General features: G+C 43.3%; 1 protein-coding gene and 1 non-coding gene across 7 annotated transcripts in view; both read left to right on the forward strand.

Annotated features, from left to right (window-relative positions):
* bin1b (bridging integrator 1b) overlaps nt 1–15,449 on the forward strand; it is a 45,402-nt gene that overhangs the window by 19,421 nt on the left and 10,532 nt on the right. For 3 of the 6 annotated variants that reach the window (XM_045711681.1, XM_045711683.1, XM_045711685.1), the window contains 3 exons: nt 2,223–2,261; nt 3,985–4,033; nt 5,149–5,340. In XM_045711681.1, the coding sequence (XP_045567637.1) occupies nt 2,223–2,261; nt 3,985–4,033; nt 5,149–5,340 (280 nt within the window). The remainder of the gene's footprint in view (nt 1–2,222; nt 2,262–3,984; nt 4,034–5,148; nt 5,341–15,449) is intronic. The other 3 variants (XM_045711682.1, XM_045711684.1, XM_045711686.1) reach the window with 2 other exon arrangements.
* Nucleotides 7,321–7,511, forward strand: LOC123732494 (U2 spliceosomal RNA). The gene has a single exon (XR_006763175.1). It is a non-coding gene; the product is annotated as a U2 spliceosomal RNA (small nuclear RNA).

A 15,449-nucleotide genomic window follows, 5' to 3' on the forward strand; every position in this document is an offset into this window, starting at 1 on the left:
GATATTTTAATATCTGATCACTTAGTCTTCTGATTAAGGAATTATTCTTTACCTCACGTTAGTCTCATTCCAAACGTCATAAATTGTTGGTTATCTGCACGAGCCCAGTCTTCACTATGAGTCATCCATACATCAATTGTCTTAAAATCATTTATTTACTAAGTACTCACAGAAATGCATAACAAACAGTAGATATGGTTAAAAATTAATTATAGGGGAATATGCCCTAGTGGTCTAAACCGGCATGGCGGCTTGTTAGACAGAGGGACTGATAAGAGCGCGAAAGATAAGAGACACTACAAAGTTGATAATTATAACAATTGAAGTGCTAAGCCTTTGCATGTGAACGCTCACTCATTCGGGAATAACTGCAATCAATATATATATTTACGCTCAGGGTGTCGTCGGGATCTCTGTTGAAAAGTTTGTTTCTGTTGGAGAGTTTGTCCGCCCTCTCTCTCTCTCTGTGTCTCTCTGTGTCTGTCTGTCTGTCTTGGTTAGAATGGATAGTTCAGAGTGAAATTCATTCATGTCGTTATAGGATAGATGTTTCGGCGGTTGTCGGTCTTCGCGTTCAATGATACCGAATTCCTAGCTGCAGACTAGTAATTAATATCAATGACTTATTCTGTCGGTATCGATAGTCTAAGAGTTTAACCACGTGGGATGGTTAAAAGATTCAGCAATCTACTTAAACCTTATTTCCCTCTATGATAGAGGTACTGGTCTCGTCTCAACCCTTAGCCCTCTCATAATTGAGGTAAGCTGGTCTGGTGATAGAAAACCCAGGTGGGGGTTTTATTCGGAACATAGAAAAGGCTGTCTCATGACGCCAGGTCCTGTCTGTGTCCCTGGGGGCGTGCCAAGGACTTAGTGAAACTTTAAACAGAAATACAATTCTCTCACATTAACATCATTACATAGCACCACATCATTTCACAAACAGTATCATCCCCACTCATTCACTCCATACAACAATTAGATGTAAGCCTCATAACTGAGGCTATTGTATAAACAGCGTTATGGTAATGTGGCCGTATTGCTCTCATGAGTTTCACAAAATTGTACCAAACGGACCAGTTCGTAGCTAGATTCTTCACCCATCTTTTATACATTCTCTAGAACATGAATATTGTTCGGACCTCCAGTTCTGTGAGGTGGAAGAAATTCCTTTGTTCTCTCTATGAAACTCACTCTCTCTATACTGTCTGGCCCTGAGGCAGGATTCTCCTCCAGGAATTTACGACCTCTCTGACCACAGCAGCCTGAGTGTAACAGGGAGAGAGGTAGGGGCATGGTGCAGAGAGGGGGAATAGTGCTCGCTGTACCCAAAGAGGGCAACGTCATGACGATGACGACACACCAAATGTGTTTGATGGATTGCGGGAAAAGAGCAGGAATAGGTTTTTGTAGGCTACAGTCCAAGCTATGTCTTCCGATGGTGTGACTGCTGTCGGCATCCAAAGATTATCCAACTTGAAAAAACGCTTGGAGGTAAGGATGACAGCAGTGGTGTAGTCTAATTTGATATGGATATCACTTATTATTGGTCAAAGCATGCCATTCCATGAGCGCAGCATTTATTTTTCAACTCGAATCAATGAGCCCAATCAGTCCGCCATGACAACACAATCATAAACAACAGAGTAGGGCTGGCTAATAAGTCCTTAGTTTTGGTGCGCATATAAAACAATTTGGCTAATCTATACTTCCATATTTTCAAGTCCTATTCTTTGAGATCAAGAGGTATAACATTGATTGGAATGACTGGAATTCTGATAGAATTTGGTTTATAATGTAAGGATATAATTGAATCTTATTATTATATGTAGTAGAAAGTGATGGGTTAGAAGAAGCCTACATAACCAACCAATAAAGTAAAATGAAACATCCATATATGGCCAGTTATGTAAACTTTTACAATGATTTATCCTGAAATAGATGTCGTTCAATTGGCAACATACATTTTTGTCTTTTTGTAATGCCTCTTAAGGGGAAATTAATCGAAAAGTAACGGAATGTAATCGGATTACGTTACTGAGTTTGGGGTATTCCAAAAGTTCTGTTACTGATTACACTTTTGGACAGGTAACTAATAACTGTAACAGATTACATTTACAAAGTAACTTATCCAACCCTGTGCTTACACATTCTAGTGAGGAAGTGAAATGACTGGCTGAATATAGAATACTGTAGAGTAAATTACACCCCCCTCCCCACAGAAAGGCAGGTAAAGACTGGAAGCCTGGACCCAAGAAGAGGTAATGGACCTGACTGGGAGTGACCAGTGTGACAGTTTATATGTGCCTGTGTGTGTCCTTCTGCATGGTGCAGTTAGATACTGACTGAGAATAAAGGACTTGTTGGAAACTACAACTCCCTACTAATGCAATTAGATGATTGGTTATGTTGTGGAGATAAACTCCTACTACATCACGATTGGATAAAGAGCTTTTGGAGACTACAACTCCCTACTACATCACACAGTTCAGCATGATCTGGTTTATAAAGAGCTTGTTGGAGACTACAACTCCCTACTACATCACGGATTGGTAAAGAGTTGTTGGAAACTACAACTCCCTACTACATCACACAGTTCGGCAGCACTATGTGCACAATGAACTCAGAGAAAAAAAATAAAAAAATAAATGGAATTCAAATAATTGAACTGAAGTTGTTGAATTAGTTGTTTAAAAACCAAAAAATAACCGGCATTCCGGTTAATTGCACAGCACTAGTCTCTCTGCATGGTGCAGTTAGATACTGAGTGAGAATAAAGGATTGGAGGACTCAACACAGGATATATACAGACCTTTAGTTGTCCAAGTGAACCGTCATCTGTCAAGTAGTGCATGGAGTTCTGCTGTGTGCTTGGACATTCATGGTGTTCTTCTAGTTCTCAGTCTGAGTGTCCGTGTGTTTCAGGTCAGGCACTCCTCTGCATGACCGCAGCATGACGTTTGAGGAAGCCTTGTGTTGTGAGTTGGTGTCTCATGCCGCAGCAACGTCCTCAAATAGTTTTTGCTCTGAGCTGTGTATTTGTGGAGTACTACGCACGGTCTTGTTATATATTAATAATAAAGAATGGTTTGTTTGGCATATGCTCATTCTCCCTGCTAAAATGAGGCTGTATACACAGATCATTAAATATACTTCTCAGCCCCCTGCTCCCATCTTGTGGTCTTGGTGGATGGTGCAGACTGTTGACTACACACAAATACATCTAGGTTGTGTTCAGTAGGGCACACCGTAACAAAATGTTTTGTGACAAAAATAACGAACGTCTGTGTTCTTATCGGACAAGTTCAATGGTAGTACCAACGCATTTCACTCAGTTTCAAAATGTTTTCTCTTACGCACACCAGTTGACCCTGTTCTGCTTTCCCATGGTGATACAGGGGGACAGTGTGTGCTAAAAAAACTAATCGGGGCAGCCGCCACCAGATAGTCAGACCTTCACCACTGTGGATGACTGAAACTGATAAGCTGCTACATCTTTGCCCGTTGTACTATCATCTTAGTGAATCGCCCGCACGTTGCTCCAACACAACTGAGGTCACTGTCCCCCCTCTTGTTCTCTCTCTCCTCCTCTTCCCTCTCTCGTTCTCTCCTCCTCTTCCCTCTCTCGTTCTCTCCTCTGCCCCTCTCTCGTTCTCTCTCTCCTCTGCCCCTGTCTCGTTCTCTCTCTCTCCTCTGCCCCCTCTCTTGTTCTCTCTCTCTCCTCTGCCCCCTCTCTCGTTCTCTCTCTCTCCTCTGCCCCCTCTCTCGTTCTCTCTCTCTCCTCTGCCCCTCTCGTTCTCTCTCCTCCTCTGCCCCCTCTCTCGTTATCTCCTCCTCCTCTGGCCTCTTTATTTTCTACTTTCTCCTTCCTAGAAAAATAAATACAGTAAAATGTTCTCTCTCTACTGAACACAACCAGGACATCTTCATCATGGCATGACACGGGAGTCAGTCAGTAATTCTCGCTTTCTCTCTCTTTCCCAGTGAGGCAGTTGCCACCAACCACAGCGTTACCCCAGACGCTGCACCCAAGGTAAGGTTCCCTCATACAGGGGCTGTAACGTGTCTGACTGTCTCTGTGTTTGTCTTGAGTGACTGGGGTTTGTGCGTTGATGAATGAGGTCATTTTCAGAAGCGTGGGTCAGAAGCGTGTGTGTGGAAAATCTTGAGTTTAGGGTCTGTTTTAAGGTCTGTAACCCTCAGGAGTATTTTTAAGGTGTTGAATTCAAAAGGGTGGAAAAAGGAGAGGACGGTACAATTGCGAGCACACACACAGTCACTAACATTCTCTTCAGGAAAACTCTCAAAGCGAGAGATGAAACTAACCCAGAGCATGTTGATTGGAGAGTTTCTCTCCATTGGTTTGATAGAAATGGGCTTTTCTAACATAGACACCGCTTACAGACTAGGGCTGGATCCAATCCATGGCGTGTTATAGAGCAGCACATTGCCTTACAGACTAGGGCTGGATCCAATCCATGGTGCGTTATAGAGCAGCACATTGCCTTACAGACTAGGGCTGGATCCAATCCATGGTGCGTTATAGAGCAGCACATTGCCTTACAGACTAGGGCTGGATCCAATCCATGGCATGTTATAGAGCAGCGCATTGCCTTACAGACTAGGGCTGGATCCAATCCATGGTGCGTTATAGAGCAGCGCATTGCCTTACAGACTAGGGCTGGATCCAATCCATGGCATGTTATTAGAGCAGCGCATTGCCTTACAGACTAGGGCTGGATCCAATCCATGGTGCGTTATAGAGCAGCACATTGCCTTACAGACTAGGGCTGGATCCAATCCATGGCATGTTATAGAGCAGCACATTGCCTTACAGACTAGGGCTGGATCCAATCCATGGCGCGTTATAAAGCAGCGCATTGCACTTGATTTCTAAAGGTAATTTACGCTTGAGCCAACATGCGCAGCGTTTACCGTAAACACAATCTCCAGGAATGTCAGGGAAATTGCCTTGAAATGGCGCATTGTCGTCTGTCCAGAACTGCTCCATGACAAGCCTTGGATTGGATACCGGCCTAGGTAACAGTAACCTACTATTACTAGTGTGCTGGTGTGTTTTACTAACCTGTGTGCTGTGTCTCCCTCACTACTGTTGCATGTGTGTACATACTTCCGTGGACCCTCCAGACGAGGCCGGCGCCCCCTGGACCCGCCCCTGTACGCCCGCCCCCCAGCCCCAGACCCTCGTTGACTCCAGCTCCAGACACGCAACAGGACATAATCTCGTTCGATGGCGAAGCCCTGGTGCCCGACGCTAACACAACCGCACCATCACAGGCAACCGCACCGTCACAGGCAACCACTGCATCACAGCCGCAGGTCAGAGGATGTCATAATGTCCCCTCAGGCTTCCATCAACATCATACCCTCAGTGTCAACTCAGACGGCTCATAGGTTCTAGCCTAGGGATGGTCTGGTCTCCCACCTCCTCTTCCCCCTTGTTTTCCTAGGGATGGTCTGGTCTCCCACCTCCTTGTTTTTGGTTTCATTCTCTGGTCAGTCCTTCACCCTCTTCATCCATCCTCTCCTCACCCTCTTCATCCATCCTCCACCTACTTGTTCACCTGCCTATCCATATCTCTGCAACTATTACAACTGGTAACACCACACCAGTCATCTCCAGGACCTTCCCAGTAAAATGTCCCAGTAATCCCAGTGCTTGTCTTCCTCCTCGTGTGTGTGGCAGTGTTTGGCCCCAGCAGGGTTTATTAACCTGCTCCATATGGACCTGGATGTACTATTGCAGGCCGCTCTCCGGCACTCAAAGTTGGTGTGTCTCCCCATTGGTCAGGCAGCAAGGTGTCCGGATTCAGGGGTCAGTCAGACACAGGCTTGTGGTCTTGGTGGTTTAAACTCTTCCCCTCGTTCAGTGCACAGTCTTTGCATGCTATGCATGGATTCACTCAATGCATGCAAGGGACGAACTGACAGCCTTCCTCACATGGCAGTAAGACTGACAGACCGGGGACAGACAGACACACTGACAGGGTACAGACAGACTGACAGACAGAGTACCTCAGATTTAAAGCTGCAATATGTAACTTTTTGGGCGACCTGACCAAATTCACATATAAATAAGTTATAGATCTTTCATTGAAAGCGAGTCTAAGAAGTGGTAGATTTGTTCTATGTGTGCTATTTCTATGCTTCCCGTTAAGTTCAGTCCAACCACCAAATGTGGTTAATGTAGGGCTCATTAAATGCGGTTAATTTAGGGCTCATTAAATGTGGTTGGTTAATGTCTCATCAGGCTCAGGTAGCATCAGGTTGGAATTTTCATGCTGATCAAAGCTCTAATCAAATCCAGATATTTATATGCTTTATGATGCTATATGAATGTCACTTTCGGTTTCCTGGCGGGAAATACCCCAGAGAAAACATATTTATTCTCGGTTAATAGCGGGTTACCCGGGAGAAAAGTGATTTATTCTCGGGAGGAACATTTGTAAGATACCGGGATAATATTCAACCCTAATGCACATACAGGTTGATTCACAAGACACCAACCAAATAACTTACATATACAGTATTTTCATTAGGCCTAATGGGATATAACATTTGTTGTAGTGACTGAGTAAGCTTAATTGTAAAAGTAACCCTAAAAAGTGCCATGTTTTGTACAGTTTATTATGTGGAGGACACATTTAGGTAGCCAGGACCATATGCCAAGACCGCTCCTGCAGTCCAGTGCCGTCGTTGAAGTTTGGTCTCTAGTAATTTAGTTATCATACAAGGCTTTACAGACAGATATAAAAAAACAGACTATTTTAATTGTTCACATTATTTGCATTGATTGTATTGAAGTCAAGTGGTTCAACATTCAAATGCAGTTTCGTGCACCACACAGGACAGCTTGGAAAAAGCGACGGTCGGTGGAACTCTGTCGCCACCAAGTGGACAGTTTCTTCAGTTCCGTTGTGGCAGCAACGCTACCAGAGATATTTGATACAAGATCAAATGTTATGTCACTATTATTATTAATCTCCAAATTGTTTCCCCCCACCCGTGATATATTATTACTCAAATTTAGCTGTTAATCTGGTTTTATTTTAACAACGCTTTCTCTCATTTCCGATTGGAGGGCGGATGACCACGTGACTTTGATTTTACCAATTTGTTACGTTGTAACAGTCAAACGTGGCTATTCCTGACTTTGATTATCTCCCAATCCATGCCACCATTTCTTTTAAAGCATTATCTTTGATATTTGGTGGAAAGTTTACAGAGCTCATTTTGTTGTAATCATAGTCGAATTTGACGTGTCGGAGAACGGCACCTTCCTCCCGAAAGCATTGCGGTATCGCTTCTCGGCCTTTTGGCTAAGATCAAGTGTAGTATCTGTTCTTATCAGTTTAATATCTGATACGTCCCCTATCTGGGGACCATATATTAAATTGATTTTTGGAACAGGGAGATGGAATAGGGGCTTGCTCCGTCCACTCCACGCATCGACCTGGTATTGCAGTACCTCCAGGAACGGTGCACCCCTGTCATTGTAAAGATAAATCAAGTAGAGGTAACGGAGTTGCTTAGGTTTAATTCGTTAGGATCATGATGTTTTTCACATTTGCGAAAGTTGACTGATAGCTGAGGTGAGTGCTGCGTTAATCTTCTAATCAAAGTTTATTCTTCATGTGTATGGATAAACGGTACAGTGAAATGCTTACTTGCAAGCTCTCCTCAACAGACGCATTATCAAAAATATACTAGCTAAGTAATAAAGTAGTAAAAAAAAAGACAATTGTTATGATTGGAAATATATACATATAAACTATGAAATGTGCTAAAGTCATGCACTGGTAACATGGACTGCCTCACATACCAGTAAAACATATTTATTGGGCCTAATAAAGAAGTCAATTAAATGGTATTTCAAAAAAATAAAAAGTGGCATAAACACAACCAGTCATGATATTTTCATCTGATTTGTCAAACAAATCACTTCAAAATGTAGGCTACTTTTGTGCATGTTCTTCCACTCCAAAATGATTTCAGCATGTGAACTGCACGTATAACCTATTATTATTTAACTAGGCAAGTCAGTTAAGAACACATTCTTAATCACAATGACGGCCTACCAAAAGGCCTCCTGCGGGGGCTGGGATTAAAAATATAGGACAAAACACATGATAAGAGACAACACAACACTACATAAAGAGAGACCTAAGACAACAACATAGCATGGCACAACAAAATAGCAAACTAGTGCCATTTGTTGAATGTAAATAGACATGTGTAACAGAACACCAAAAAATTTGCCTAATGAGGTTCAGCAATTGCCATTGATTGGGTCTACATTAATTGATGCGCCTTGCTGACAAATTGACCTTTTCTGTAGCCTGAAAAGTCCTAATGTGTCTATGTCATGTATGTAGCCTATTGGATAAGGGCGAAATCATTTAGGCTTATTAAATGTGGTTAATGTAGGGCTCATTAAATGTATTTAATGTCTCATCAGGCTCAGGTAGCATCAGGTTGGAATTTATGCTGATCAAAGCTCTAATCAAATCCAGATATTTATATTGTTAGGTTCTAAATAAAGAGTAAAAACTCAGTAAAATTCAAACCGTTTATTCACCCAATGGGTCAGACTGCTGAACGGAGCAAGACATGTTCCCACCAGCACACATGTTATGGATGTATGTAATGTAATGTTATATATACCCACCCCAATTTAGGTGAAGGCTCCTCCTACTCTTTAAGCATTAACTTCTGATAGATAGATGTAAGTGATGTGGGTAATAAACTGTTCCTTCTCCCTTAATGTGACCTGACCTGGGCCCCCATTCCTCACTAATCCACAGCTCTTCACCCTTATCAGTGATTGCCTTTAATTTACTCAGTAACAGTCTAAGCCCCTGGCTCATATCCAACCTTAATTGACTCTACCATATACATTCCTCCTACAGATACCCATTAGCTTCTGGTGTAGAAACCAGACTGTGGCCCTTCTCATTTCCATAGGATACCTGATGATGAACAATATTTCAAGTTTAGAAGTCAGAACCCTTTTGAACATTACCTTCACACTGTTCATCATTTATATAAACTTGGAAATTACTTAATGAACAATGATAATAAAACATGATTTAACATTCACAGTTGATTATGTTTACAAATCCAAGACTTGTGGCCTCTGTTCTATAAATCACACTATGCACACTCTTATTTCCATCTCTCGTCAGATAACAGAATGACATTTTGACTTTCTCCATTTTAGCTTCTGGTTCCTAAGAGAGTTATAGCATAAGACTTGAAAAGCAAAAAGAAATACAAAACATAACAGTATTAATGTGTTAAGCTATGCATAATTATATATGCAAAGAAAAACCAAAGTTTGATAACATGACAATTCCCACTCTCTCTTCACCTGACTCTATGCCTTCAAGATACTTTTCTGCTGGGTTCCACAAAAATAAAGGCCCTAAAAAACCTCCTCATGCTTTCACCCAGTCTTCCCCCGTCTGGCCACAGGTTCCAAGAGGTGTTCTCAAGCCATGTCATTTTCACTTTGCTCCCCATATCCTTCCTCCATGGCCATCATAACATTTGATCTTGATCAGTCGGTGGAACTCTGGCGCCACCAAGTGGACAAAATCTTCAGTTACGTTGTGGCAGCAATGATACCAGAGATATTTGATACAAGATCAAATGTCTCATTATTATTAACTCCAAATTGTTTCCCCCCACCCGTGATATTATTATTCAAATTTCTGTTAATCTGGTTTTAATGTAACACTCATTTCCGATTGGAGGGCGGATGACCCATGTGACTTTGAACCTAGCAACTTTGTAACAGTCAAGTGGTTACTGCCGACGTTGATCAAATCTATGCCACGATTTTTAAAAAGCATAATCTTTGATATTTGGCAGAAAGTTTACAGATATCATTTTGGTGTAATCGAATTTGACGTGTCTGAGAATGGCACCTTTCGATAGCATTGCGGTATCGCTTCTCCGCCTTTTGGCTAAGATCAAGATAAAGATCGAGTGCAGTACCCAAGGGATCCTCAAGGTGGTGCGATGGCGTCGTCGGCCACATCAGTCAGCGGCCGCTGGACTGAAGAACATGCTGCGGTTTCAAGGGACTGGAGAAGAGAATTTGATGGAAAGAGTTCGTTTTGGTAAGGAAGTTCTTTTTGGACCTCTGTCTGACAGCAGAAGATGTGCACTGTCTGCAACAGAACACACCCGAGAAGTTTTATGATGTGTCGTTCTACACCATCACCCGGCTGGAGGAGGTGAGAGAGGGCTCTTCCGTGCGAACGCGACAGCACCCGCCCCAGTGCTTTTCAAGTTGAGTCCCTATGCAGGCACACTATGAGGGTGCTAACGGTGCACATGTTCAACCCCTGGGTCACCGAAGAAACATTAGTGTGCTACCTCAGCCGGTACGTGACCATCTTGCCAGGAGTGAGAAATATTAAGGACGCCCTAGGCATCTGGACAGGGAAGAGGCAGTTCCGTGTGCTGCTGAGGGAAGACGAGAGCGGCCATGATGGCTACCGCCATCCTCCTGCCTCTTTTACTATCGGTGCAGACAGGGGCTACCTCATGTATGCTGGACAGCCTCGTTTCTGCAGGAAGTGCAGCACGTATGGGCACCTCAGCCGATGCCAGAAACTGTGGGACTCTCGGTCATGTAATGAGGGATTGCACCGTGCCCAAACGCTGCAGTCTGTGCAACTCAGAGGACCACCTGTTCCGTCACTGCCCGAAGGCAGCCCCCTCTTACGCCAGAGCGGAGAGCGGGAAAAGAGAGGTGAGCGGGAAAAGAGCGGAGAGCGGGAAAGATTAGGGAGAAGGCATGGAACTACGCGCCATTGAGGAGGTTGTGGATGAGATAGTGATGGAGAGAGAACGGCGGGAGTCTGAGGAGAGCGGGAGTAAGGCGCCATCATCTCCCGAGGAGAGCGGAGAGGCGGACAGGAGTTGGAACAAGCAAGTGGAGGAGGCTAAGGGAGAGACCACCGCGCCCTCTGCTCCAGAGAGCTGGACAACGGTGGGAGAGAGGAGGAAGTGCTCTGTCAAAAGGAAGCAGATGAGCCCTGTTTCCCCACTCGTTCGCATGGAGGCGACGGAGAAGTCCGCCATGGGGGGGAATCGCTTCAGTTGTTTTGCGAGCGGGAAGTCGGAGGAGAAAAGCGAGGGAAACCCGGGCAGCGCAGAGGAGACTCTGCTTTCCCAGTCAGGCAGCTCCATCGGCAGCAGCGGTCTTGCACCCAGCGGTGTCCCAGCACCCACACAGACGGAGGGGGAGCAGTCTGAGGAGGGCAGTGTATTCCCGACCCCTATCTTTGAGGACAGTCCTCCCGCCGGGGACCATCGGTTCCCAGACAGGCCTCCTAATGAGGAACTGTACTTGAAGTGAGTCTTGAATATAATGTCATATTTAGATAGTTGTCCGTTTCCCTCCTTATCCCATGTCGTCCATTTTTAACCTAGCTAGCATTAATGTTAGAGGGCTTAGGAACCCAGTTAAAAGGGCGACTGTTTTTTCCCATTTGTCCTCCATTTGCTTTTCTGTGTGTTTTTTACAAGAAGTACTGTAACAACCCTGGGTTTATAAGCGCGGAAATCGACACTGCCGCTCGAGCATGCTTTTGCGGCACAGTCGATAGCGCGCCGGACTTCGGGCTTGAAGGTCGAGGGTTCGAGACCTGCTCCTTGCTGTTTCATTACATTGGTGTCGGAAGTGATCGGACCTTGCATCCACGACAGTGCGCGTGCTCGGCCGGTGAGCGCGTCCCTGTAAGACGTTGAGTCGCAAGCTAGCGCGAGGACGCGCTCTTTGAAAGGAGGGAGTAGTGTAACGACCCTGGGTTTATAAGCGCGGAAATCGACTGCCGCTCGAGCATGCTTTTGCGGCACAGTCGATAGCGCGCCGGACTTCGGGCTTGAAAGTCGAGGGTTCGAGACCTGCTCCTTGCTGTTTCATTACAGTACATTTAAAAGATCAAAATGATGTGGAGAGGTTTACGCGGGAATGGGTTCAGGGAGAGTCGAGGTGGAGTGTCGGCGGGGTGCACTCTACAGGGGTCGGGGTGCTATGTGGGAACAGGAAGTTAAAAATAGTAGGAAGTTTTTCGGCAGTACACGGGAGGGTTTTAGTAGTAGATATAGATTGGAGGGGTAAATGTTTTCGATGTATTAATGTATATGCACCACCGACACCCAAGGAAAGGAGGGAAATGCTTAACGACCTAGACGCTATTTTTATGACAAACAGACAGGTGTTTATGGGGGGAGATTTTAATGTGTCATATGACCGAGGTAATCTAGGAGGACATCTTGTAAAAAGACTAATAGAGAAATATAATTTGGTTGATTCTTATAGAGTGGCGCATGCAGATGATCCCGGTTTCACCTGGGGAAACAGCTGGGGCGCGAGGAGCCGCATAGATTATATGTTTGTTCCGCGTGGACTCGGTGTGTCCTCTGCGCGCGTCACTCCGGTATTTTATTCAGACCACAGTTGCTTGTCTGTGACAGTAGAATTAAAAACAATTGAATTTGGAACAGGGTATTGGAAAATTAATAACGACATTTTACATGACAAAACGTTTGACACAAGATTTAGGTATTTAAGGGCTGTGTAACAATGAAATATGTTTATTCTACTGTCATAGAGTGGTGGGAGAGCACAAAATTAAGAATCAAGAATTTTATTCAGAATTTTTGCAAAGATAAAGTACGTAATAACCACATGAATTGTATAAGTTGCAGAAGGAACTAGAAAATCTGCACATCCAAGGCAACTTGAATGGTGGTGGTTTAGATAAAGACACATTGTGTATCCTGCAGAAAAAGCAGCATGCCTTTTTTGAAAAGAAAGCTCGAGATTTCATTTTTAATAGTCAGCAAGATAAATGGGAAATGATGAGAAGTGCTCTGCATATTTATTTAAACAAATTAAATCACGGGGAAAGAGGAGGACTATTTCTGCTTTATTGGACCAAGATGGGGAGATGGTTGAGGATGGAGATGGCATGCTTGGTGTCGCTACACACCACTTTTCTCAGCTATTTCAAAAACAAACAATTGATTATGAGAAGGGGACTAAATGCTTGGATGTGCAGATACCTTTTGATATTAGAGACCAATTAGAAGGGGAATTGAAATTAGATGAAATGTATATGGCACTGAAGAGCATGAAAGATAAAGTACCAGGTGTGGATGGGCTCTCTAAAGAGTTTTACATCGTTTTTGGGGATTTAATTGGATGTCATCTGTTGGAAGTGTTTAGAGTTATATTTGGTTTGGAGCATATGGGAGGTTCGATGTGTGAGGGGGTAATCTCTCTACTTTACAAAAAGGGAGACCCCAAGGCACTAGCAAATTGGAGACCTTTAACAATGTTGTGTGTTGACTATAAATTATTAAGCAAAGCCATAACTAATCGCCTATCTTCTGCCATGGCATATGTTGTTGGTTTAGACCAAACATGCGGGGTGGTGGGGAGAAAAATAACCTGGAACTTGCAATTGACAGAGACGTTCAAGCATATTTAGAGGAAAGGCACCTGCCAGCTATTACTGTGAATTTGGACCAGGAAAAAGCTTTTGACATGGTAAACCATGGGTTTTTATTTAGAGTTCCAGAAAAATTGGGATTTGGAAATAATTTTGTGAAATGGGTAAAAATTCTTTATAGTAATGAGGGTAGCTGGGTAAATATTAATGGGAATATTGGAAATGTTATCAAGCAATTACGAGGTGTCAGACAGGGGGACCCTCTATCTGCTCTATTGTATGTTTTATATATTGAACCGTTCGCATGCGCAATTAGGACAAATTACAACATCAAAGGCATAAAATTACCTGGAGGGGGTATTCTAAAAATGTCGCAATATGCGGACGACACAGTTTTATATTTACAAGATAGCCTCTTTCAAGCTCAGGTCATCAAAGTCATTGATGAATTCTCTGTTGCCTTTGGGTCGAAGACAAACAAGAATAAAACATATGGGACAGTGGAAATGGAGAACTGATAGGTTATGTGGTTTGACTGTGTGCACAGGACCAATGGTAGTGCTCGGGATATCTTTCGGAAATGAAATTAAAGATGACATGTTTAATTGGGACTGTGGAAAGTGAGGCGACTATCATTTAGTGGAAAGGTGTTAGTGCTGAAGGCGGACATTCTGCCTTCATTACTTCACCTTGCCTATGTGTTTCCCATGCCGGTGTCTCTAAGAAAAACTTTCATACGGGTACTGTTTAATTTCTTTTGGGGGGGGAAATGAGTACATCCGTAGAGATCGGATGTACCAGCCTATAGAGGCTGGTGGAAGGGATTTCCCTCATATTCCTCTCAAGCTAGATGCGTTGTTCTACTCAAACGTTTGTTGTCTTTTGTACACAAATGTCAAATTTTAATCAAATTCTGGCTGTCCGTACCGTTAAGGTTCATGGTGGAGTGGGATAATAGTAAGCCAAAAGCTGAAATTATCCCATTACATTTTAAGAAAATTGTGGAATGGGCAAGGAAAACCCCTGTCTGCAAGGTAAAAGAAAATGTAATCAACCACAGATTGCTATACGCGAAATTGATAGAAAATTGTCGTCCTAGAGACCGATTACCAATATCGCCTTCCACAGCAGGGGCGCAAGGAGCCACATAGATTGTGTTTGTTCTGCATGGACTCGGTGTGTCCTCTGCACGCTTCAATCCGGTCTTCTATAATTCTGACCACAGTTGCCTGACTGACAGTAGAATTAAAAATAATTGAATTTGGAAAAGGATACTGGAAAATGAATCACGGCATTTTACATGACAACACATTTGAGACAAGATTTAGGTATTTTTTCCAGGGCTTTTTAATGATGAAATCCTTTTATTCTACAGCCATGGAGTGGTGGGAGAGCACAAAATTACAAATCAAGATTTTACTGCAAAATTATTGCCAAGATAAAGTTTATAATAAATAAATATTTGTATAAGTTGCAGAATGAACTAGAAGATTTGCACATCCAAGGTAATTTGAATGTTGGTGGTTTAGATAGACACATTGTGTATCCTGCAGAAAAAGCAGCAGTCCTTTTTGAAAAGAAAGCCCAAGACTATGTTCAAAAGTCAGCAAGATAAATCGGATAATGATGAGGTGCTCTGCATATTTGTTCAAAAAAATTAAATCACTGGGGAAAGAGGACTATTTCGGCTTTATTGGACCAAGATGGGGAGACGGTTGAGGAAGGAGATGGCATGCTTGGTGTCGCCACCCAGCACTTTTCTCAGCTATTCCAAAAACAACATGTATGAGAAAGGGGCGACTTAAAAATGTGTGGATGTGCAAATACCTTTTAGATATTAGAGACCAATTAGAAGGGGAATTGAAATTAGATGAAATGTTTATGGTACTGAAGAGCATGAAAGATAAAAGTATGAGGAGTGGATGGACTCTCTAAAGAGTTAAGTCGTTTTTGGGG

The sequence above is a fragment of the Salmo salar genome, unplaced genomic scaffold (genome assembly GCF_905237065.1).
Source record: "Salmo salar unplaced genomic scaffold, Ssal_v3.1, whole genome shotgun sequence".
NCBI classification, from domain to species: domain Eukaryota; kingdom Metazoa; phylum Chordata; class Actinopteri; order Salmoniformes; family Salmonidae; genus Salmo; species Salmo salar.